This window comes from Bombyx mori, chromosome 12, assembly GCF_030269925.1.
Source record: "Bombyx mori chromosome 12, ASM3026992v2".
NCBI classification, from domain to species: Eukaryota; Metazoa; Arthropoda; class Insecta; order Lepidoptera; family Bombycidae; genus Bombyx; species Bombyx mori.
In genome coordinates this window covers 9770715-9798700 of record NC_085118.1, presented here as the reverse complement: position 1 = coordinate 9798700, position 27986 = coordinate 9770715, and the positions used below count along the sequence as shown (strand labels likewise).

The window sequence follows — 27986 nt, the reverse complement described above, 5'->3', positions numbered from 1 at the left end:
TAACTTGAAGGGGTTTCAAGTTGGTGCGAGACACTAGCGACCGTGACTACTTACTGTTATGGATAATATATAATTGTTTGTCATGGAGTGAATTCAGAAAAAAAAACTGCGAAGTATCCTCAATTTCCAGTTTGAAGAAATTGTGTTGCCTTAACGCTATAACGTATATTTTAAACGAGGGTTATTGAGTGTTTCTCCATAGTCAGCAAAATTGACTATGCCCCTGATATTTCTTAGTCCTTGGCCATAGATAGCGTAAAAAAAATCGACCTTTTTCCTCACAATGGCAACATTACATTGTGAATGGCGACCTAAAAAGACCTAACCTCGAATTCTATTTACACAACCTCATTCGTAAACGTTACTTACATCACTATAGACCGTTTTTACTGATTTTGGCACGGACTCCTGTTTATCCTGGGCTCGATATTTGGGTTAACATGTTATTAATGGGAATTTGTAACTTCGGTAACATACTTAGCTGGATGTGGACTCAGCTTACATCAGTTCTGTGATGGCAGTCTTCGTGTACCGTCAAATGGTATAGGTTAAGACCAAGCAGTGTTCTTTAATAATTTTGATCACAAAAATAGATAACTTAATTAAATAAATACGTATTAATTACCATAATTTTCAATTTTCGTATTAAACTTTAAATTCAGTTGTTGAAGAAACGGAATTGATTTGTGAATAGGCCTTTGTTGACGACGGTTGGTTGGTGATTTAAATTAAAAGCTTCAACAATATATTGTGTTCGATTTCTACTTAAAGAGAACAGGTTTCTTATGGAGGAAGAATTTTGAAATTAAAATTTTTGTCCCATTTCTTTTAAAACAAAATTCATATTATATTTTGATATTTTCTTCGATTTTCACGACTAATAGAACGCAATTAAAAGTACTTTTATGGTTTAAACTTCCGTTTATGAATTCTAAAGTTTTGTAAATTTTACAGCGTAAAACATTTAAAATAAATTTGAGACGTGATATTTTGTTACAATTAAACACAATCTAAAAACTTAATCATGAAAGAAGCCGTATATTTTATATGAAATAGTGAAATAAATTATTGTTTATAGATGTCGAACGGAGAATAGTTTGATGAGGAACATCGGGCCGCAGCAATGCAGGGGCTACAGGCCGCGAAGGAGAAGGCTTCTGGCCTCTTTGCCAACAAACCCTTACTATTCAAGTAAGTCTATTCAAATATAATATCACCATTGAGTTTTATAGTCTTTTTCTTTGTTCAAATAAACTGATAGTCCCTTGTGGGCCAAGTGTTAAGCGTGTTTTACAGTCGAGAGAGTTTGGGTCGATGAATATAGAAGGAGACTTTAGGTGTCTTGGAGTATACTACTTTTACTGATGGTAGGACCTCTTGTGAGTCCGCACGGGTAGGTACCACCACTCTGCCTATTTCTACCGTGAAGCAGTAATGCGTTTCGGTTTGAAGGGTGGGGCAGCCGTTGTAACTATACTGAAAACTTAGGACTTATATCTCAAGGTAGGTGTCGCATTTTCGTTGTAAATGTCTATGGGCTCCAGTAACCGCTTAACACCAGGTGGGCTGTGAGATCGTCCACCTATTTAAGCAATACAAAAAAAAAAGAGTTAACAAAGACACCTTTGTTGTTATTTTGCTTTTACTATTATAAGAGGGAGTGTTAATTGCTTCTATCTTGTAACTAGATAAACGTTTAGCACTATGTATTTTTAGTGATATGTTCTTGATATAAAAGTTTGGTATAGCGATTTGTCACGTCTTCCTGCAAGCGAATGTCTTCGAAAGACGATTGGCACGATTGAATAACTAAAGTTTCTTGCCTATTAGGATGTATCATTTTATAAATGTCAATCCAAACTCTACAAAAGAACGTCTCAACTATGAAATTTTTCATGTGTATTAGAATTAAGTAATGCAGGGCCCTGAAACTGCGATACTTTAAGACAAATATTTTGTTTGTATGAAACCTAGCGACATCTTGTAGCGGATGCCCCTAAATTTATATATTGTTACAGTTAAGGCATTTAATTATTGTACAACTAAACACAGAAAATGAAAAATTTATAAACCATACAAGTCACTATTTGTTATAGACAAATTGATTAAATTTTATCAATTTGTGGTTTCTGAAAATTTACGAAACCCTTCATTATAAGTAAAATATAGGATTAGTAATATATTACTGCCATCTGGCCGACGCCCGTAAACATTTTTGTTGAGTGCTTGAGTTGCTTATCTATAACTAATTTATGTGTATTATCTATGAAGAAATGTGGCTATCCTGGCTATTATGAAGAAATGTGGATTAGCTCACGAAGACAGATCTTTTTTTAAAGTTAATACGGAGGCAGATAAGACATGTTTATAAACGATTTTCGTATTGAAGGAATAACTTTGATTAAAAATATATCAGAAAAAAAAATGCGAATTCTCTAGATTGTGTTATGATTATAAATTGCTGGTTAAATAATGTTTTTCTTTGCAATATCATGAGTGTATATGTATTAATTATTTAATATTGGTAACAGCAAACTTCCTAACCTTATTTCATCTTTACGTTCAGAAAACAAATAATAGATGGCGTTACTAGTCAGTAGAGCAAAATGAAATTGCAAAATAACTCAGAATTATTAGGATTTTCCTTTTTGTCTTTACATTAAAATTGCAGATTTTTTTTCCCTTTTTAGCTATAAAGTTTTAAAAGTTTTCAGTATAGTGAATAATGGTAGATTTTCCAAGATAATTTAAGCGAATGTTTTGTCGTCTAGACGTATTCATATAATTTTAGGGTTACATCGCATGAATTAAGAGAAAATAGAAACTGATAATGCAATATTAAACAGTCACCATATGGAGAATAAACCATCTCAGGAATGGGCAAACAAAAGTGAAAACAAACAGAAAAATAGTTTAACGTGGAAACGTTGCAAACCGAAGCAATTTAGTTGGAAGCCAAGAGCCGATCGTCGATAATATTGACAGGCGGATAATACGTGGTGCAATAGAAATAAAATATAAGGGCGGTGATTTTACGGACTTCTTTCTAACGAGCGCATTGTAGGGTCGTACTTTACTAGTTTTTATTAAACAATTATGTAATTTTAGGACCTCTTTCGATGATTAATTAGATTAAATAAAATAAGGTTTCCATCTCTAGAATTATCAACAAATATTGTTCGGCAATATTGAACAGAGCTAAGTAATCTTTTTTTTAATTGCCATATAGGCAGACGAGCGTACGGCCTACCAGATGGTGAGTGGTTACCGTCGCTCATGGACGTTAGTAACGCTAGGGGCAGAGCCAAGCAGCTGCCTACCGTTCATAATTAGAAAATATAGTCATCGTTCTCGTCGAACTCGTCGAAGATTTCGATGTGCAACCTAACTCATTGATAGACAACCCACTGAATTTCTCGCTAGATCTTCTCAGTGGGTCGCGATTCCGAACTGTCGGTAGATTCAGCAAAGCACTTCTCTAGTGAGGGTCAGTTTTTGAGAGTTCTCACAAGTATAGACCCGAGAGCTCATCTACCTAGTCGGTAAAGCTGAAATAGTCCTTTGAGGCTGCCAGCAATTAGAAAGGGACAAAAGAAAATATATACTTAAAAAACACAAAGAACATATTTTACAATTTTGAAGTGGATGCGCGTCCGTATTTAAAATTCATTTCTGAAATATACCGGCTATGCCAGAAACAAGGCAAGCCTTACAGAAAACTCAATTTTATAAAAAATAATCACTGAATTATATGGTATTACATAATGTATGCATGTTACCATTTTAGAGTAAAAGCTATATTTAGTATTAAAAAGTTAAATTAGAAAATTGTATTCAATTTTCCTTTGATTTAATATTTGTAGATCCAAGTAACTTTAACTGAAAACTGGTTTAATTCTTGACTTTACACGAAATCAATTTAGTCACTTGCCACTTTATTCTTCATTAAAAATTGTCGAAAAATGCTTAGTAGTCTCAAACTTTTGTTTTAAAAATTCAGTTTGAGGGAACAAAGAGCTATATAAGTAGCAGGCTTACTATTTTTGAAGTTAAAATTGCAATTAACGTATCAAATATTTTGATGAGGCATTTCAGTTCAAATAAGAAGATAATAAGCCCAACAATACTCCATATATTCCACATAAATCGCCCGTTTTGAGCGCTTAATGCGATTACCGGTTGGTTGGCAACCCTGCACAGTTGGCTGCTCAACGCTGATAACAAACAGACATCATCCGGATTTGTGTCGTCGGGCGAAACGACTTCACGAACGTATTCGCGGATATAGATACTTTGATTTATAGGGATGAGATTTTTCGGTTCTGGTATATTTTGTTATTAGATAATGTACATCATTAGTAAGGTTGTCATAAAAATTCATAAGACTTGAGCAAGAGGATGATTTTCGATTCGAGGATTAAATCGTAAAACTCATGAGAACTTAAGATAAATTTTAAATGACTATTAATATTAATATATACTATATTTTAGTGAAAAAAAGTAACGAACTAATAGTAACGAACCTTTTTAATCTTAAAGGAAATGAAACAAGAATCACTTGAAGCCTGTCTAAGTGCAAATTGTCTTTTATTTGGTCTTTTATTAAATTTAAATAATATAAAATAATCTTTTATTTGGAATGAACATAAAATTGAGCAGACGTAAACATATTTCGATATTCTAGTATAGAATATTTTCTTGTACTTAACTATAATGCAGATTGAGATGTCTATTAATTTTAAGCTCATAAATTGCGTAGCACTGTGAAGGGGTAGCTGGTTCATTATTTAGTCCGTTTAAATCGCTAAGTCCTTAAAAGACATTAGCAGGCTTTGTACCGTTATCGCAATACACAAAAGAGATTTGAAACAGGCTGGCAAGAGGGGAAGAGTCCGTCATTTAGCTCTCAAAATGTTAGCTTTATGGAGATTAATTGATAGAATTATTAATGCACTTCGTTGTGTGTGAGATTCGAAAAAACCAATGTATTTTATTTTCTGTGGCCTGTTCTAACTTCATCTGTTTAAGCATTTTCGAGTTATCCGGACATAACAAAACCGATCGACATTGTCTCGTTCTTTAAATTTGTTTAAAACTATTTTTACGGTTTATTCTTACGTTTTTATAGACACTAGAGGTCTCGCAGTAGTTGAAATTCGACTATAATTAATTGGAATTGTAAGTTTGTACACCATTATGACTGTATTTTATACTTCTATAATCACAAATTTCGCCAAGACTACACTATAAAAAATATTAACAAAGACAAACAATATTTAATCTATTCTCAATTTGATCATAGTATGCATGCGTGTGTGCGTCAAATACATGGTATTTATTTTGTGTAATGTTTTCTTTATTGATTTAAAGTATCTTTTATGTATTATTTAAAAAATATATATCATTGTGCACTCCTTCTCTATATTCTCTATAAGTATGGAAAATTTCATACTCCTCCGTTCGCGCAATTTTCGTAAAAAAGGGTACAAAGTTTTTGCTTCACGTATTAATATATAGATTATATTTTTTCAACGTTTCGAATACTTATTGTCATTTGAATATTGTGCTGTCGTCTATTATTCTATAATAAACATAGAATAAATATCTTTTGACTTTACATCTGACTGTTTTAGTAGACTCCAAAACCAAAAAAAATACTAAATTAGTTTGTTTATTTTATGAAATGATGCGTTTTCCAAAACTTTACTCGACAGCTTTACGAATTTCATCCTTTAAGGCATCGAAGGATACGACATACAGCGCTCTGTTCAAATCGCGTAGACAGGTGCAAGATTTTCTAACGAAATACATTTTCGTCACATTCACGAATAGCTTCCACGATGAAGAAACAATAATAATAATAATAATAATAATAATCTGAACTTCAAAAATTATAAGTAGCGCTATTCTTGGTTCTGGGCTGATTGTTAAAATGTTACTGGCAGGTACCACCACACTGTCTGTTGCTAGTGCGAAGCTGTAATGAGTTCCGATTTAAGGATAAGACAGTCTTGAAGTTTTTAATTGATATTAAATTTTCCTGTGTCAAGGTCAAGTTGTGACCTATGTTTTCCAGAAACCACATACCATAGAGCCGTGACCTTCGTCTATAATATCGACCTTGAAAAAACATATCAAAAGTTTTATAAAAATAACCAGAAGCTCTAAAAAAAAAAACAATATTAGTGATTGTTTTTGCACACTGTACACTCTACTTAGTATTAAGAGACGCGACATCCAAATACGTATACGGCACTCACGCTAATTGTTTCCGCCATTTGAATATTGCTGGCGACAATTACTGGATTGGTCCAGCACCGGAGGCAGCGGACCCCTAAATTAATTGCTCCCTGCTCACTTTGTTTTACGGCAAAAGTGATATTAAAACGGTGTTGAATTTCGCCCGACGATTTGTCTTAATGATTTTCGCGGATGTTTTTAGTCAAGGAGACTTTTTTGAGAATTAAAAATGTGTTCTACGACATGATCAGTCAAAAGTAATGCTTCCTTTCTCGTTAATGATTTAATCGATAAATTAGGGGGAGAGAGAGAGAAGAGAGAGAGAGTATTCTTTATTGTACAACAAAAAACAAATAAACAGTGCGATAAATTAAATACAAAAAAGTACATTTGGCGGTCTTATCGCTACGAGCGAACTCTTCCAGGCAACCATCAGGTTTACAAGAATCATTTGGAAACGAACTTAGTCAATAAATTCAAATTTAGTCTATTATCAAATTGATCTTAAAGAAGAAAAACTTAAGTTAACTATTCGGTTTTAATTAACAATAATAAGAGTGACAATTCTCAATGGATATCTAAAGCGTTCTAATAATACTTGTTTATACCAAACAAAAGGAATATATCCGCTACAATTTGTACGTTAAGAGGACGTCGAGTATCGCTAAATAGCAATCGGGGCCAATTTGCAGCCCACCGTGATTGCCTCTTTGCAGGCAGGAGCTCGTTACAGACTATCGACACGCAGCGTGAGAGTTATTAATACTTTTTTTATTAGAGATAAAGCGTTTGAGGAGCTTGTAACTTGTTCACATTTGTAACCGTTACTATTTTTATTTATTTTTAAGGTACACAATACACATTACAAGTTAAACAAAAGGTACACATAAAAAACAATGAGTAAAAGATCTGGCTTGCAACAAAAGCCATTTGCACACGACTAATCAAAGTAAATGTTCTTAGTAGACAATGTTCTTAGCTGCTATAGGGTAAAAAATATAATAACAAAACCTAACCTAACTTAAAATTTTATGTAAGTAATTCTACTTACTTTCACCCCTTCGCTCTTGAACATTTGACTTTGTAGAGAGCTTCTAGAAATATTTTTTCGGTGCTCTCGGTAACTATGACAAAAGTCTACTTTAAGCTACGTTTAAAATACTCGAAGATGTCATAAGTGCCAACTAAATAGTGCTTTAGCTAAACTAATAACATAACTGATATAGGTATTGAGTTTGCTTGACTTTGATTGCATTAAAATGACATTATGGTATGGATTGCTTATTCTGTAATTATTTTTTCTATTACATTATAGAATGGATTTCTTATTCTCTAATTATTTTTTATATCTTGAATCTATACTAATATTATAAAGAGGAAAGATTTGTTTGTTTGTTTGTTTCGAATAGGCTCCGAAACTACTGGACCGATTTGAAAAATTATTTTTCCATTAGTAGCCGACATTGTCCCTGATGAACATAGGCTACTTTTTTTAATTTTTTTTTTTTTTTTTGGTTTCATGTGTGTTTTACTGTTTCCGAAGCGAAGCGAGGGCGGGTCGCTAGTCTCAAATAAAGACTAAAGTTTACAAATCTTTATTAACGAAAACCAAGGTTCGTTGGTAAATGAATGAAATGAATGAAGACCGTCAAAGTCATAATAATGGTGTATCTGTAATACTCATCTTTGATGTATCGGGCTAACAAAGCGGGTGTTACTTTACGCAAGTAAATTAGTTGTCAAAACGTTATCCTCAGGGCTTTCGGGTAAAATTTTAATGAGCGTGTGGTCTTTGTCGTCCCGTTTTGAGTTAGAATACACCCAATTAAATACAATTATGGTACTGAAATGTTTAAAGTTACTATATTAAATTACGTTTAGAATAATACATGCATTGGATATTTATTTGAATTGGATCATTTTAATTATTAACCTGTTTAATTATTTATTTCGTTCACCTGTGTAAGAATTTTTTATTTAGCTTAGTAACTACTATAAGCCCGCACGGTTATGTAAAAATGGATAGGTAAAACTGATATATTAAATTACGTTCACAATAATACATAAATTAGATAGTTATTTGAATTAGATCATTTTAATTATTAACCTGTTTAATTATTTATTTCGTTCACCTGTGTAAGAATTTTTTATTTAGCTTAGTAACTACTATAAGCCCGCACGGTTATGTAAAAATGAATAGGTAAAATTGATATATTAAATTACGTTCACAATAATACATAAATTAGATAGTTATTTGAATTGGATCATTTTAATTATTAACTTGTTTAATTATTGGTTTCGTTCGCCTGTGTAAGAATTTTTTGTTTAGTTTAGTATTATAAGGCCGCAAGGGCAGGTATCACCATGTTACCTTTTTCTTCCGCAAAGCGGTCATGACGTGTTCCAGTTTGAAGTGTATGTTGTCTTAGTGTTTTCTTCTGTTTGATCCTACTCCTAGTACTATCGTAACAAAATAGAATCAAAATAGTCAAAGTTGCAGATCTAGTTTCATACTGTATTAATAACTCATAATGTTTCCGCAATACTATAATCCTTTTATAATTTTATTTATAAAGTTTGTAATGTAAAAATTACAATATTATTTCTTTTCCGAGTAGGCCTTTAGAGGCATATTAATAATTTGATAGCTTTACTACCGATCTCAAATGTAAGTTGGGAGCACTGACCAAAGATCTGTTCTGTAGTATTCTGTGTGGAAGATATTTTAAAAACATACGTAGTTTCGTCGTTCAGTCTAATTAGAACTAATTAAATTAATATACTATAGTTTACCTATACTATATATTTTTGCCAAAAAGCATTCATATATAACGTTTCATTACACGTATGATTCCCTCGATATGATAAATATATTTGGATTGCTCTGTAGTTGTCGTAAGTGTCGTAATCTCGCGAGATCGATAGATCTGGTGTCGCCGCGATGTCTGTCCGGCGGGACGGCGAGGCGCCTCCGCCGTCGGCGCCAAGGGGACGCACATCCGCAAATAAATCCTATAAACCAACCGCTTCCATAAATTCTATTTTTATTATCACAGTCAGCAGTTATGAATTAATGAATTATTATGTGTTAAAAGCATTTTAACTGTTTTTTTACAGCGTAACAGTTTTCGATTTTTTATGGCTGAACCGTCTGATATCATCGTTGACTTAATTTAGGTTTATTGTACTGCAAGGGATTAGGTATAAATATCATATTTTGGTTTTTACGGTTTTTTTAAAGTGGCTGGAGAAAATTGTATATGGATTTTTCTTGGCAGTTTATACATATTTTTATAAATTTAGCAAATGATTACGGTCTCTCAGTTTTATGAAGTACTTTGTAGATTAAAGCATTATTCAAATTATGAATTAATAACTTTAAATAGCTTAATATCGGAATCCGGTTCTTTTAAGACAGATGTCTTTATACTCGTTTTGAGATTCTTTACATTTTTAATTGAATAATAATAATTCTCATGTTTTAGTTAAATGTTTAGTGTAAAATTAAGCTACGATAGAACTAAAAAAATAGAAATTTAAACTTGCTTCAGTATGTCAAGAATTTACATATATAGATTAAAATTAGTGCTCTATGTACCATAAGTTCACAATTGTTTAAAATGTCATGATAATCACCTTAAATAGGTAGTCAGTATTCGTCTAATTTTATTTAGGGGATGAATTTGAAAACATTAGGCTGAGAGCGTTCCCTAACGAAGTCAGGGGCACAACAATTGACATGCATTAACCGTATTTCCGGTGACGTTTGGCTCACAACCTTGTTACGGACCGGAAATTCTATTTATTGACTTCTGAACGTTTACTTGTTACGAGAAAAGAATGAAACAGTTAATATTTTTCAAAAAATACATTCAGCATTTCTTATGTACTTTAAATCTGTTTTTTTTTCTCTCTTAAGCTTTTTGATTAAAATCCGTATTAATTAAGACCTAATTAAGGCTACGTATATGCGAGCATTTGTGATTGAAAATATGTATTAATTATACTACTACTAATTATATAAGTATACCATTATCTTTATACAACGGTAGAGTATGTTTATTTATTAGATTCACACAACTGGATACGGACTCACACAAAACACATTAACATTCTACTTAATTATAATAGAAAAAACGAGTACAATATTGAATACACCCTTCTGGATGTGTGAACACAACTTGAATAAGATCGGTTGTATTAAAAGTCGCCACAGACTGGCTTTCATTTATTAAATAATAAAACAAAAATAACAATATAAATATAAAACAAAGAAAACTATAAAACATAACATCAAGCGCCGATAACAAACAAAAAAATAGTTCAACAAAAACGAAAAATTGAAATTATCTAAATAAAATAAAGCTTTATTTTACACCAATACAAAATCAACACAAAAAGTCTTAACGCTAAGAGCGATCTCCGCCAGGCAACCACCAGGTGGACAAGAATCATCTCTTTAAAGAAATAAATTAATCGTAGTGGTTTTTTTTAAATATCAGTAATAAAATAATAGTATTACTATTTTACACATAAAAATACATAAACATCACTTTTGAGATAAATAAACGGTAAATATGATTTAGTTATTGTTTTATCATCAACTCGCTCAGATAAATCACATTTTATGTTTGAACTATGATTCTAATAACAACTTTTCAGGAACATTACTTTAAACAGGATCAGAATTGAATAAAATATATATTATATGTCTTCATTTTAATAGTATCACAGGCTTTCTTACTTACCAGCCGTTATCCTAATTTTAAAAAACTTTAAACTTTATTACACTTGATCTAGTTTAAAATTCACAAATCTTCTATAATATTTCGCATTCCTCACTCGCAGGTTCGTGCGATGCGTTGTACGAGCAAATATTCTGAATTCTTAGATAAAATTCCTTTCAGAGTAACACAGCACACAAGCTTACAAGCACTCGAGACGTGACGGAAGCGTCGCGGAGTGCCGTCATGATCCGTCCACAGATCAATAGTCTCGCGCGTAGATAAATGTTTGCACACGTCGAACATTAGCAGTAACAATGGTGTCTGCAAAACCGCGAATGTCACTCTAACCTAAGTATTTAAATATCTAATAAATTCATCAACATTTTTGTTATATTGTCTGGCCATTTGTGCGCACTCTTCTCACTGTGATTGTGAATACAGTAAAAACTGTAATGACATACAATTACTATTATACTAATTATAACTATACTCAGACCTTAGAACTTATATCTCAAGGTGGGTGGCGGCATTCACGTTTTAGATTTCTATGGCCTCCGGTAACCACTTAACACGAGGTGGGCCGTGGAGCTCGTTCACACACCAAATAACTAAAAAAAAATTGTACAATTTTATTTAAAAAATAGATATAACATGCGTACAACAGACTAGAAATTTCTTTTGGAATATTAAATAAATACTTTCTTGTTAGCTGTCGTGAAACTTACGAATGGGCCAAAAATAAATCGGAAAATACTACAAAACAAGTTACGTAAGCTTTCATGTAAGCTTTCATGATTCAATCTATTTTCTTACACATCAGTGTATGTAGGCGCCCTGTGAAAAAGTTGAGCAGGCGCCCCGACGTCTGCCTACTACATCTCACTGGCGCCAGACATTCAATTCATTCAACGGTATCTTTGTTTTTCTTGTAAAGTGTAAAGCGCGTAAGCGTAAAGAAATATATTTTCCTTAAAAACATTCTAAATTTCTCATTGGATTTTAAAACAACAGACAACTTTGTAAACCGAAATTGATAGAGGTTGTGTCTTTACTTAAATTAAGGTCTCGTTCGCATCCTTGTACATTATATTTGTAACTGTTTATAATCCGTCGCCGTCGTCAAATTGTTTTAAATCTTTATTATAAAACAGTACAATTTATAACAATAGAATGGGGGTAGTTAAAGATTAATAAAGTATGAACTATCAAGTTTTGAAAGTACGTGTTCTGTATCTGTCAGTTTGTTCGCTCACCTCTCCGAAACTACTGAATAGATTTTCATATAGTTGTCACTAGTAGAACAGGCGCTAGAATTTCATAGGTTGCTCATTGAGATCGGAGCTTGCAAAAAATTTATACGTTCATATTGGTAGATTTGGTGGTTGCATAGCAAATATTATTATAAGTATGACGGACTGTTTGTTTGCGTTGTCACACCCAAACAGCTTAGTAAAATTTGACATAATATTTCGAATCTTAGGAAAGAATATAGTTTACTTTTTATTCCAGTGAAAATCACGAATTGTCGTCCATGCGTAAATAGTGTAGTCAACGCAGGCGAAGTTGAAGGTAGAAACCCAATGAATAAATATACTAGTACATTTATGAACACGCTAAATGAGCTCTATTGATACTGAATTTCACTGGTGGTAGGACCTCTTGTGAGTCCGCACGGGTAGGTACCACCAACCCGCCTATTTCTGCCGTAAAGTAGTAATGCGTTTCGGTTTGAAGGGTGGGGTAGCCGTTGTAACTATACTGAGACCTTAGAAGTTATATCTCAAGGTGGTTGGCGCATTTACGTTATAGATGTCTATGGGCTCCAGTGGGCTGTGAGCTCGTCCACCCATTTAAGCAATAAAAAACAAAAAAACAAAAAAAGAATATGGTTGAATGAAAACCATTTTGTTCTGTCAAAAATAATTAATCCCATGGAAGACCTAGCAAGTTCATTTGAATAGATAGGTAAAGCTACAGTGCGAGCGTGTAATTTAAGTCAGTCCTTTGAAGTGAGATTAATGTCGGCAATGTTGCCGCCCTCAGCACGCCGTCCACACAGCAAATTAAATCCCTGTCCTTCGAATCCTCATTATAACATTTTAGCTGCTTTAATGAGAAGAGCTCAGGCTTTGAGCAAAGACGTATTTTGTAACTTTTTAATTAGTATCGGTGTATTTGAATTAAATGCGAATCTACGAAATAAACCTTTAGAAATTGTGATCATATTATTAATATTTTGATGATACCAATTAGTTTGTTTATTTATTCGTTTCTTTTATAATTTCTTAAAGCTTAATCAATAGCAGAAAAAAAACGCTCAAAATAAATATTCGTTGTTTAAAATTAATATTGTTTCTAGTGACAGAACGTAGTATGATTCCGCACTGGTGGATCATCATCAACATTATCTTGCTTGTCTTTGCTGAAAAGCAACTTTTCTTTCTTTAATCTGTCTCAGGTTGATTGGTAGCATCTAAGTTATGTTGTGAGTTGCTCTTCCCATCTACATCAATAAGTTAGTAAAAACATTTTTGGACTAGAAAAGTGCTAAAGAAGGTGTTGAAAAAATGGTTTGAAATATAATTGATTAACGTTTTAATTACTCTCAAATTTACTGTAACAACGGAGAAGATACAATTATATACTGAATAAAAATACTAATAATTAAGGACTATTCGCTGTTAGATCCTTCTTTAAGCTTTAAAATACATAAAAGTGACAGTTGAAAATATCTTTCGGTTCTCACTATCAAGCCGCATCTGTTTTGTCAACTGTACGGTTCCCTGTACGTATGTTCGCAACAAAGGGTTGCAGTCTGATTGCTTAATGGACAGTGAAGGCTCAGATAGGCGACGTGATAAATCACCGCCGTGATTACCGAGCCATTATCTAAAATACAATCTCGGGGGTAGACAAGCGAACTTGTTGACGTACTCGTAATTGACGGAGACGCAGAACTCTAAAGTTGCTCGAAAGAAATTACGCTAATGAATGTCATTCAAAAAATTTGGCTACACATAGACCAAAAAAAAATCGTTTTAATACAAACTCATTTTAGGTGACTAACTATATGTATTCAGTGTATTTAGTCTTTGAAAATTATAAAGGTTTTGTGGATTTTTTACTTTGATTTAAGTACGAAGCCATAAATTGCATATTGATAGGTACATACGACAACGCACCCTTCGGAATCGATCAACAGCAAACAAATAAGCGTATTCATGGTATGATCGAGTCTATTTCATGCAAGCCTCTCAACTGGTTGCCTCAAAGAGAAGCCCGTCAGTTGCGCCAGCCTTTGTAAGGCAAAGTTACAAAGACGACATTCCCCGACCACGCGGGTATTTCGAGCTCAATCAGGATCGATCTATACGTGTCACTGTATCACGATTCGTTTCAAAATATCCTTTATACTGGCGTAGAAACATGTTCACAAATAATTCAACTTATTTTTATAGACCAGCTTTTGTTATTTATTTTATTTTAAATAAATTCAAACTGTTCTGTTTATGCCTGTTTCTTTACAGTTGGTACAAGGAAACTATTTCTAGGGGCGTATATGGGTAGTGGAGTTACAGGATATATCATTTTTATTTGGGTTGAACCTATTATTAATCACAGCTCACCCCATAGTATGTCCATCCATATTGAGGCAAGAGGCTGAGGTTTCAATTTTAAGATTTGATTTTTTATTGTCACTTGAATTCTAATCTATCTCTTTTATAGAACTGCGATAAATAATGTGTCAAGGTTTTTACTTTAAAGTTTTATTGCAACCCCATAAAATAAATTTAGTATATTGTCGTTCTCCACTGAACATTTATATCGCAGGCCTATTGAAATGTTGACTCCGTATTTAAATGGATTCCCATTTGTACTCGCGAAACATGAAAATAGCGTGGCTTTTGTACAGCAAGGGGTTCCTCCAATGACATTTTACGAACATCATAGGGTTCGACACAGACTTAATAATGGTTCTAAAACGTAGCTACGTTTTTAAACTATTAAGACAATAAATAATTTAAGGAAACCGGGTTATAATTACGCGATTAATAGTTTTCAGTGTTTCATTATGATTACGTGTGCTACTGCGTACTTCAAATATCGTACCTACAAACCTTAATACGTTTTTTTTTATTGCTTAGATGGGTGGACGAGCTTGACAGCCCACCTGGTGCTATGTGGTTACTGCAGCCCATAGACATCTACAACGCAAATGCGCCACCCACCCTGAGATATAAGTTCTAAGGTCTCAAGTATAGTTACAACGGCTGCCCCACCCTTCAAGTCGAAACGCATTACTGCTTCACGGCAGAAATAGGCAGGGCGGTGGTACCTACCCGCGCAGACTCTCAAGAGGTCCTACCACTAGTAAAAAACCAGTGCGTTTCACGTATGCTATTACCATGGCAATATTTAGTTTTTTTTTCCAAAGCAAACACGTAGCCACGTCTTTTGTAAACTTGATCTGCTCCCACGACAGGAATTCACTTCTGAGCGATCCCTCGGTCTACGCGTAGTTCTAAAGTATATTGCGTATCCTCATACATATACATGGATGACGTTATTGTTGTTTTCAAAGCCGATGGGTAACGCAGCGTTTTTACTGAAAGGGGTCTCACCGCGATTATGCTCCGAATCTAACAGATTTGTAAATACCCTACGCACTTTCTAAAACCGGCGCTCAGATTTAGGGAGTGCTTAGGAAGCATGAAAATGTAAATGCGCGTGTATTGTGTTTTACAGTGAAGACTCATAAACAGTTTGTTTTTCGGGAGAAGTTTTAAATCATTTAGCAAGAATTACTTTGAGAGTAAAAAGTATTTTTATTGCTAGAAAGCCATTTAATGAGATCACGACTAACTTGATGTTAGTAAAAAAACGTGTTATTTTAGATGGATAATACAAATAAACAAATCGAATTTTGAAAAGTAAGGTATTCTGTATTGAAAACCGGGTGGTTATTATATATTTCATAAGCTGCGGTGTCAAAGAATTCACAGATTTATGCTTTGACATTGACAGAAAGATTTTTGAAATTTATTCATTACAATTTTAATATTTCGATGAATTAATAGTATAATAAATATCCGCAAAAGTTGAAAATTTCCTGAGTTGATGTTAAAGGCGATTTTGTTTATTAATATTTCTGTATTAAGCTTATTGCGTTGCGAGGCACTAAGCTAACTCTAGACCAGTCTTTCTCAAAGTGGGCGATAACGCCCCCTTGGGGGCGTTTGAAACCTAGAGGGGGGCGTTAAGGGGCCCAGGAAAAAATGGGGGGCGTTGATGTGGGTTAGGGGGGCGCTGTAAAATTTGTAATTTCATTTACATTAAAACTCACCTACTACACAATAACGAATAATTAGTTTATATTTCTACCCTGTATGATGTTATAAAAACTTAAAATAATTAACATAGATTTCGTAGGATAGCCCACACACCGTACGCAATCAAGTTGTAACAAGTTTCTGCGGAACATGATCGATGATAGTTAAAAAATTAGAGCAATTTTACCTTAATTACATTGCACCAGAAATTACTTTAAACATTAGAAAAAAAACTACCATGCAGAGTTTTAAAATATTACACATACGTAAACTAACACAAATTGAGGTTTTCTTTACTTTCTTCCAGGTTTAGCTTATTCGTAGTTTAATAAGTTATTATTTTTAGTAGTATTATTTACTAGTCGAAATATAAATTTTTAATTATCTTATGATGAGAATCTTATATTAATGAGAAAGATATTCAACAAAAATAGTTTTATTCTAATAAATTAGCATAGTAATAGTACAGTGAACTAGCAATTTATTTTGGTAATTCTGAATTTAAACAAACATATTGATGAGAAGAATTCATTTTTACTTTGCAAATTTGTAAATACACGCTCTGTAGCAATGTACGGGCATATAATAATATGAAGAAACAATAATAGCATCTACAAATACATATGTACTACGTGGTACTACTACATTTTCTAAAATTAATATTTATTAATTAAATTAATGAAATTGTGGTTTTAAAGTTTAAGGGGTGTATAAAAAATGGGGGGCGCTGAAAAATAATTGATTTTCAAAGGGGGCGGTAAAAAAAATAAGTTTGATAATCACTGCTCTAGACCATGGACCTTCGTCGATCTATCCTATTTTTTCGTGAGCGTCACTGCTTTAAATCAAGTGATTGAAGTCCCAATTGTCGCACCGTATAAGCAAAACTATGAATATGCATAATTACTGGCAGTAGGAATATCTACCAAAAAGCAGTCATGCGTCCCGGCTTGAAGAGTAGCGCAGCCGCTATACAATAGAATTTAGTAATATATTTGTTCCAATAACCTCTTGTTATCAGGTGGGTCGTGAATTAATTCACTCATCTGTGCAATAAATAAATAAAAAAGCAACAATAATAATCGGTTGTATCGTGATATCAGTATCACATTCAAGCTAAAAGCACATTATAATACTAACTGTTCAAGTTGCTGTATAAAAATAACTCTCTCTCAATAACTCAGTGGTATTATAAGTAAAGTGGATTATCACTACCCGACGCGCCGTCTAGACAACATTATATCCATGAATAATGAATAAGATATCTCTTACCCAACTTTTACGCGAAAAGATTTATTAGTTGCTTTAATAGTATGGTATAATATGATTTAAAATATGATAACACTCAGTATATATTCTAATATAATTCTTTATAATTCTTACTCGATGTCGCGTAGACTGTGGTGATAAAAAAATTATAAAATTAACGTTAAGTTAACGACTTGCTTACAAGTGCTCAAGTGTCTAGGTAGAACGTTCAATACTGGATGTTCGACATTCAGTGGCCCGAAGCAAAAATTTTCTTCGGCTGCATTGATGATATTCTTTATTTATCCCGTTGATAATGGTTTTCTTCTATGTTAAAAATGTTGTGTTATTTAATAGCTGAGAAGGGCACAACTAGAGTTCACGAGAGTTATCCTACCCTTAAAGTGCTATCCAGAAGCATGCATAGTTCGGGCAGATTTTTTATTTTCTATTGCTTATATGGATGGACGAGCTCACAGTCCACTTGGTGTTGATTGGTTACTGGAGCCCATAGACATCTACGACGTAAATGCGCCTCCCACCTTTGAAACCGAAACGCATTACTGCTCCACGGCAGAAATAGGTGGGGTGGCGATACCTACACATGCGGACTCACAAGAGGTCCTACCACCAGTAAATAGCTACCCCAACCGACTATCGAGATACCCTATGACCACTATTTTCCATGAAGTTAATAACACACAAACAAATGAAGTCTAAAAAATTTACTTATTAAAATATACGGCGACGAAATCTCAGGATTCACCGTTATACTCGTACGATAACATCAAACGAGGCAACTTAAATAAGCATTAAGAAACATTTTTGCGACCTCCTCCGAGATAAGTTGCTTCTGATCCCCGGCCATTGTGATAGTCATCTGTAGGAAACTCGGTGAATAGCCCCGGACTCATTCGCCATTCATGGGACGATTTGATTTACTTAAGATCTCCGTCTTGATACTGTCTATTAAGCGAGAGTCCACGCTAGCGGATTCCCGAGTTTATAAAGAGAAATGGTGGCTTAATGTTTTATACGTGTATATAGTAAGGTGCTTTCACAAAGGATAGCAATTGTCTTTTGTAATTTTCTTTTTCCTTTTTTTTATATGTCACATTTCTGAGTAAAATAACGTAACAAATCACAAAATCGTGTTCAGACCTTTCGTTTCATGAAACATAATTCAATCTCATAAATTATTCACGAGGATATAATTCATAGTTTATCATTGGCATATTATAATATTGAAGAGTAGGCTGATTCTTATCATTCAATAATACCGATGCGTATTATTAAACAATAACTGAGACGGGTATAGTTTAATTTTAAACACGTTCAAATGTGTTTACCAGACTGCGACACGATCAAAAACAATTCTGCTTTTCTTTTGTTTTTTTTCTAAAGCAATAGACATAGATTTGTTTTCTAGATCGCGAATCTTAAAAAGTTTGTTTATATTTATTTAGTAAAAGGTTTTCTTCTTATACTTTTAGTATGTTTTTGTGTGTAAGCGAGTACAAGGGAGGTGCATTAGTGGAAGGGTGGGTTAACGCGTGGTTCCGGTCGAGCGGACGGCCGATTTATAAAATGAGTTTGCGGTGCAACCAACCCGTGATACCCCATTGGTTACGTCTCACTTCTTTATAAGTGTTGTTGCATTTACTCGAAATAAACATCGACATTTTAAATTTAAAAACCGAAGACTTTAAGTAGGAATCTAAATTTTGTTCTATTTTTGTATTATTCTCCTTGTAGGCAAACGAACTAGGAAGCATTCCACTTGAAGGTGAATAGTTACCATCGACTATAGACGTTAGCTATGCCAGGTGTAGAGCCAAGCCGCTACCTACGGTCCGAAATTGGAATCCATATTTGATAGTGCATTTGTAAATTATGTAGGCCATTTTAATTGTGGGACCTTTTTTTAGTTGTAAGCTTAATGTAAATTTTGAAATTTGTTTTAGAAAAACTATCCCACCAATAATATTTTTTGATCAAATCTAACCTTAATTTATTTTTAATTACCTGATGTACACATACGCATGAAATCGATGCTTATTAACTAAGCATGTGGAAAAAAAGATTTACTCATAACATTGTGTAAGAGAACAGAGAACTTCAAGTTTTAATAATTATTAAATGTCTAGTTAATTGTTAAATTTGTTGTCTAGTTAAATGTTTAAATGTCTAGAGCAAGTCAAATAGTAGTCAGTAATAAATGTAAATGTCTTTTTTACAATTATTAAAAAAATAATTAAAATTATATTTCCATCGATCATTTCGCATCACTACTTCACGGGCATTTGTCGCGGGACGTCACCATTTTTCCCTCGGTGCGCCATCAGTGGAAAGTTAAAAGCATTGAAAGACATATCGCGGGTTCCTTCCAAGCTCCATTGTTCTCTCGCCCTTTGTCCCGCGCCGAATGTTTTAATGTAATTGGCTTTGTGCGACGATTTTTTACTTTGTCGTTATCGTGTATAGGGACTCGAAGTTTCGGTCATCAGTTCAATACAAATTATACAATTATTTTACCAGGATGTAGGTAGATATTGTTGTCCAGTATTTATCATACAGTATCAACTGACATAGTGTAATAGCAGGACTTGGAGTTTGAAGTAGTTTAAGGACTTTGAAAACTAGAATTTCACTAATAGTGTATTCAAAAATACTATTATTACTACAAGCAAATAGTTCAACATTTTTATTTCCGCCTCGCGAAAGTTTCAAAGTTTAAATATTTTTATTTAATGTAAACGATATTGTAATCATTTTCATAACGTATCTAGCATTAAGACAGCCAGAAGATATTCTTAGATTCACGTGAGACATCTCAGCTAAAAAAGGACCGTTGATAAGACACCCTGCAAGTGATCCATAGTTTTTAACCGAATTGTGACGGCACAAGAGCCAAAGAGCTCATCAGCTGTTAGAGTTTGATAACCAATTCCTGACTTTCTGTTACAAAATAAAACACAGGGATATTAAAGAAAACATATTTTAAATAATTTTTTATTTTGACGTAGTAAAATGCATAAATATATTATATTCAAATGAATATTATATTCAAATTTTATCAAAATAAGACGTTTTTCAGTGCTTAGACATTGGTGAAATGAAATCAGTGTGAGATTTTAAAGCGCTAATAATTCGACTATAATTCAAATAATAATGAAAAATACAAAAAAAATATATAATAATTTAAAGTAAAGAAACAAGTTTGATTTGATTTACTACAAACCTACATGACTGACTACAGGCATACGTTTTACTTGTACATCCTTCCAACTACTGACTCCAGTAAGTGAGTTGGATATAAATTGGGCCATTGTCTGTGAATCTGGAGCATTCGCACGACATCAAGCCTTATTCTGAAGCGGAAAGGATATGAATTTTCAACCGAAAGTTTTCTTCTCTGTTTAACACATCTATGTTCTGAACGAGCAACAAGGACAAAAGATGCGAAGCTTCCCGCAGAAACGAATTTTTCCAGAATAAGACAGCTGATCTTGAATGAATTTCCTTCCTTTTCTCTTTCTGATTCTGTTGTCATTTCGCTCTAGCGCGTAGGACATGGCACTATATATCTCCATCGTAAGAATACAAGATCAATCTGCAGTATTATTCTGCTTATGAGCTTTTTTAGCAAACGCGAATATTAATGAATAAAGAACACATTGACAGAATAAGTCGCAAATTCAATAAAACGGTTCTTACGTATTTTTCAATGGTTAATATGATTTATGTTCTTCTGATGGATGTTTTTTGTAGCTTAAAATCAGCAAACGAGATCACGACCGGTCTGGTGTTAAGTAATCAGTAGAAACTATAGACATGTTAGAAACTATAGCGACGTGAATGTTTATTTATTTATTTAGACATACAAAACATTCAAGCTTAAAATTAACAAGTATAAAATTAAGTACTGGTATGTAAGCCAGTTACAGGCATGCACAACAATCTTTTGTAACACACTACGACATGAAATTAATTAATTTAATACATTGACATGTTGATTTACCCATCTCGAGAAAGATCGAAATTTTGAATAAATGACTAATTTGCAACAAAAATAGACAAAATGATGATACCCACTCGCTACACGCCCAATAGGCATGTTTCAGTTTCTTAACTAAAGATTAACAACACATTTGTTTATTTGATTACATTTTTCAAACAATTTATAAAACAAACAAATCATATACAAGAGCTTACTGCTTCAGATTTATTACATGTATAAGTTTGAAAAGCAATCAAACGTGATAAATGTTTCCTAGGAATATTTAAGATTTAAGTAAAACTAATCAAAATATCAAATATCTGTAACCGTACGACTATGTTAAAGAATAAACGTTTATAGAATTAATAATTTTAAGGCTATAATAGTATATAGCATTGAAAAAAATCACAATTTAATCTTAATTATTTTAAACAACTGCGACAAGTATATGAAGTACCTATACGAAATGATTAAAAAAAATGATAACATACATAAAGATTATATTGAATCCTGTATGTGAACGTTTCAACTATTATATTTTGGGAATTTACCTATTAACAACACATATAAAAGCTTATAAAGTTACTTTTATCTTCAGATATAAATTTGAAATATTAGTTCTCTCTGTGATTTGTACCACGTTTTTCGCTCAGCAGTTTCATTATTCCCGTTTTACCACTGCATTACCCGCTGTCTGAGCGGAGCTGCCAGTCATACTGTGCGTTTACATCGGTAGACAGTATCCTCCTTATACCAGCCTTCATTTCTATCGCATAGCACTAATTTACTACCAGAAGGTTCTTAGTTATTTTGGACACATTGCTCGGTGGCCACCAGACAACCTTGAAAGATTGATTGTGGTGGACAAGGTAGAAGGGAAAAGACCCGCCGGCCGGCCACCAAACCGTTGGTCGAATCAGATAACTGCGCTCACTGGACTCTCTGTTGCGAACGCCCTGAGAGAAGCCGAAAATCGAAGCAAATGGAAGCTGATAGTACAAAGAGCCACGAAGGGCTTTCGGAGACACGACCTTCAGCAATGAAGTATTCGACTAAGAAGAAAGAAGCAAAAATTTTTCCCAAGTTACAATTTTGATACTACATATTTTAAGACAAATATTATAATATCAAACGTCATAATACATTCATAATACCTCATTGACACATCATAAAGCGTAAAGGAGCAATGGAGCAGAATAAGGCTTTCAGTTAGGACAGAGGGAGCGTGGCACGCATTTCAGGCTAGTTTGATGTCGACTCCCGTGACGTCACCACAGCCTTCGCTCGCAGTAAAATACACGACAAATTATATCAAGACAATTGACTGTGTTCATTAACATTTTCCACGTTATCGTTCTATAACAATTTATGGTTTTCGTGAATGAAAATATATTACCATCTTAAGGCTTATTAATGGCTTTACTGTTTTCATTACAGTGACAGTATTATTTTCTAAGAAATCTGATTTGAAGGTATCACACAAATCCACAGGTTGTTGTTTTAGTATGTTTAAGTGAATTTGTTTTGTGTTTTATAAATGTAAACTCTGTGTTAGAGTCGTAAGGAAGATATTACTATAAGTAGAGCTAAGGGCGTGAGTTCTGTTATCACCTGTTGAGCTTTCCGAAGCATTCCTTAGGGAATATGTCTTGGCGGTGGCTAATGTAAGTATTTCATTCTTGTTTTAAAGTATATTTTGTTTTTATTTATTATTATTTTGTTCCCGTTGTTTATAAAATCACTAGTTTATTTTATTCGGATAACTGAATATTTCTGAACTTTCGTTTCACAAAATCAACCTTATCAAATAAAGTAGACATTTTTGTAGTAATTTTTAAGGCAGATATTATTTGTGTTGTGTCCTGCGGTGTTTTTGATACACAATTAAGATTATTACGTGTATTTCATTCATTAAATTATATTCATTGTCGTCAGGGAGTCAAACTGCCCTTAGACTTTTTTGACATTTTTTAGTAGTGACTCAATCCGCTCAGTGTTTTTTTGTTTTCAATTGTATATGTAGCAAGCAATATGCAATGTAAGACAAGAATGTAGCTTTGTAGTGAATTAATCTTGATTTTGAAAAATAGTTCTTCATCTACTATTTTTGTGTTAACTTGTATTAAAATATAATGGGATTCTTATCTTAATAAGTGTTCTCCTAAAATATTCGATCAATAAGTTAACAATGTCGAACTTAAATATCTAAAACGAATGCAAGGCCAGTTGGTTATTCTATTATTTTTATTAAATCAAAGTTTTTAGTTAGTATTTCTTTTATAATAGAACAATTAAATAGAAAGTTGGGAAAGCTAATTTTACGAATTAAAATATCAGTCTTAATTTATTTGTCATATATGTGCGAGCAAAGTCACATCTAGCGTTAGGTACATAGTTATTGGGGTCCAACGCCACCACAGCGTGAATACAATCGGCCCTTCTTGAGACATGAAGTCGGAGTTTTAATGTTGTGCTACAACGATTGTCACACTTTTCAAGCCGAATCGCATATCGCAATACGCTGGTATTATTGTACTACATTATTATATTGAGTATTCTCAGAGAACGCTACTGTCTATTCCCTCCCACTGAAAAAATTAAGACACCTTTTATGACACCCACCGGTAGAGATTAGGTGGGGAGGGCTATTCTAGACTGATACCACAATGCTAAATGACTTATTCAAAGAAAGTAAATAAACGTTTCTGTTACACAAAGAAGTATATACTAAAAATATAATATAAATATATGATACAAAACAAAAAAAATATATATTATATCGCAATTTTATCAATCAAATCATATCACGGATTTACGAATCTCTCGTCCCTCGTCACAGTGTGAGTCGTAGTTACGTCTACGGCTTATACCCTCGGGCCCCCTTTAGTGAAATCTCCTGGGATGGTATTACGATGTCACAGGTAGCCCAATTTACTTTTATGATAGAACTATTCATTTATTTCATCGTAAAATGTATTGACGAACCAAATTATTTCAGATGAATGTATTATTCTTACTATTGTTACTGTGTTAGCCAGATAATCTTAAAATCACAAGTATAAAGTGGTGGCTTCTTTGCAGTTATACAGTATGGTAATCTGTCGACTAAAATTTTCCGATTATTCAATCAAAATAATTTCACCCTAAATTGGCGCATCTACAAAAAAATACAATTTTACATGTTATAGGTATTTGATGTTATATTTGACAAGTATGTTTCACTATGCATTTTATAAATTAACAACATTAATTGAGATTTGGAATCGAATTCAAGATTTGAAACTATTGATATTAACGACTTAATGTTAGATGGAACGCGAGCTCTGCCCATCTACAGAAAAAAGCAAGCTCAACAGCAAAATAAAAATTACTGGTTCATCATTCATCATACAGGTAATCATTGTTCACAGTTTCCTTTCCTTTCCTTGACGCGGATATATAATTTCTCAATAGAATCTCGTTATGTATGACCTACTAAAAAGTATAGATCGTGGGTTGGTGTGTCATTGGGACAGCCTCAAGGGGCTTGAGACACGAATATTAAAATTATCTACAACGATTGAGCGCGTCCCGGTCTTTATTAGATTTGAGAAAGTAAATGCCCACGGGACTTATATCTGATTGCCTTCTTTTGAAAATTTCGTTACCGACATTCTATTATTTTAGTTCATTTGATTACCATTGTTACGAGACTAAAGGACTTGTTCTTTTTTCCATTTTTAGTGAATCACTAAGTTTTTAATATTTTAATAGTAAAATTATTGTATCCACGAAAAGATTTTCCTCTTAACTAAATATTCTCATTCTTGTAATAATAATATTGTTGTTTAAATATGTTCACCTCAAATTATTCACGCAGTAGACGAAAGACGTAATGTGTCATCAAAACACTTGCGTACAACGTAATACCACCTAATCCGGGGAATTTGCGTAATTGATATTTACAACTAACCTGGATCTAAGAACGCTCTTCCCCGGATTAAACGGAGATTTGTTTGGATTTTCCTTCTTCGCGGATTCACTTCAATTTATTTACAGCCTTGTACCGTCGGTACAGTTACATTTACAGTTCGGGTTTCGGACATTATCGTAGAAACCTTTTTGTAACGATTGCTTTAGGCACATGAACCTTTTATGTTCTTCAATTTCAATAATGTTAAGTAACAATACGTTACTAGTATAATAAAATCTGTAGTTTGCTGTCGAGTTTGTAATTGAAATTAATTTTTGAGAGAATTTTTAGAAGGTAGGAAAGTAGGAACATACAAATTCTGAAGTAATTTAATACATAATTTACCGAAAATAAAATACAGCCTGAGTTACCCATAAATGTAAATTTTAACAATTATGTATCGATCCCTTGTTCTGTAAATACGTGAAAGAAAGGCGAACTAAAACACATATTAAACAAAATAAAACACAAAATAAAAATAATACTATACAGTAATGCTGGAAAATCAAGAAACAACAGCAAAGTATCCCGAACGTGAGTTTTCCTGCACCCGACAGATTAGGACACAGCAAAGAGAGTAAGAATCTCTGAATCACTGTACAAATACAAATCGCAGTTGTGTTTACCGTGAATTTTTATGATATTTGTTATATTCGATGGAAAAAATTACATTTGATATTTGAAATGGCGACTAAAAGCACGTTCGGCTAATATTCGGAGCGAGCGTTGAGTGGGCGGGCGTACGCTATCCGGAAAATGAACATAGAATTATTTATTTTCTAAACAAGCATTGTCAAGACGAATTGAATTTCAAAGCCAATACAGTCAAGTGTTTGATATTAAAAATGAATCATTGTAATAGTATATTTTGTAACAAAATACTTTATTTGAGTCGTCTATTATCAAAGGTGGCAATCTGTGCATTTGGAGAAAAAAATGTTATTGATATGTCAATACAGATTGATTTGAATATAATCGTCTCCTTCAAAGAATACGGTTCAAAACCTGCATTAAATAAAGGTTAATACTTAAACTGTTATTTATCTAAGATGTCGTTCAGAAGAGTTTTGTGACTGCCAATGGAATACAAAGTCAATAATTCGTTTTTCTGATTTACCAATAATTGTCCAAAAGTCACATTGCCGGCTTTGATAATAGTCGACACATTTGTCTTTTTAATACAGTTGCGTTGTTTATTTTTATCTTTTCGTCAATGTAGAATGGTGTAATGATTGTGCTAGTCGTGGCGATCTCCCTTATTCGATTCCGCCGGTATCCTTAACCGTCATAAAATAAATCTGTCCATAAATAAAAGCGCGTAGACGCTAACAAGCGTCTCGGGTTCGCCAAGTGATATTTCTTGGCTCGCTTCGCCATTTTTGTCATAACTCTATTATGTTCGCGAATGTCGAAATGTGAGATAATTCGTTTGATTTATTTATCGAAAGCTTTAGTTTTTATTTTTGTATATCATTTTCATAAAGTTTTTTTTTCTTAATGTCAAATAAAGTAAAACAAGTAGAATACTAATGCAGTAAAAGTGGAACATAAAAACTTTTTGCCATTATAAATAATCACCACAATATAAAAATAATTTATTGTGAAATCTCGCTTTTGATCTTAGAGGTCAGTTTATTTTTATCTATAAGGTGATGTTACGGATTCAATAAAACTATTTTACGTAAGACTTTATTGTGATTCGTATATATGGCTAGTTAAAACACAACCATCATCAATTATGTGATTAACTTAACAATTGATATTCATATCTCAAACGAGCTAGTTAACTTTCTTTAAACAAATATTTAATCATTCAAATTAACTTATGTTTTTTTAGGGATTATTACTATTGAATAGAGAATAGAGAATTTTATTTATACCATCAGTTCCAGTCTCGAGCTAACTGTGAGAGATTAACGTAGACCATATAGAACTAGGCTACATTAAGTTGGATCATTACGTGACTATGGTTACATTCGTCTATTACATGTTTTATTCATCATCGTACTGTGGTAACTTTGGTATTAATTAATAGAATTTTCTTGCGAAACTTCTAAATAGTATTATTACTGTTTATGATCGAAAGTCGAAATATGACTGTCTCTTTTTAGTAAAACTTTGAAAACATTCAAAGTGATAACATTAAATTAACATAATTAATTAGTGTTAGCGTTAAAATCATTAGCACATTTAAAAGTAAACGTATTATTTTAAAAAACTACAACCACAAGGCTATACTTTCTATTATAAATTATTCATTGAAATTGAAAAACTGAAAATCTGTTTCGAAGCCAAGAACAGTGTAGATATTAATTACACGGCATTTTAAAATAAGCAAATTGTTATGTCGAATTCACTTGCAGAATAAAACTGTTGACTACACAAAAATATTCATTTGCGATCGGTGATCGCGGAGGGTGGTCGGGAAACAAATTTAACCAACAATTGTAAATCAATTAGAGTGGGTGGCTTCATGGGGTGTAATGGCT

At 33.0% G+C, this 27986-nt stretch overlaps 1 protein-coding gene across 1 annotated transcript in view; it reads left to right on the top strand.

Annotated features, from left to right (window-relative positions):
- LOC101744894 (vesicular glutamate transporter 1) overlaps positions 1 to 27986 on the top strand; it is an 80501-nt gene that overhangs the window by 25439 nt on the left and 27076 nt on the right. The window contains exon 3 of the mRNA XM_021347584.3: positions 1079 to 1191. Coding sequence (XP_021203259.1) covers positions 1124 to 1191 — 68 coding nt within the window. The 5' untranslated portion in view covers positions 1079 to 1123. The remainder of the gene's footprint in view (positions 1 to 1078; positions 1192 to 27986) is intronic.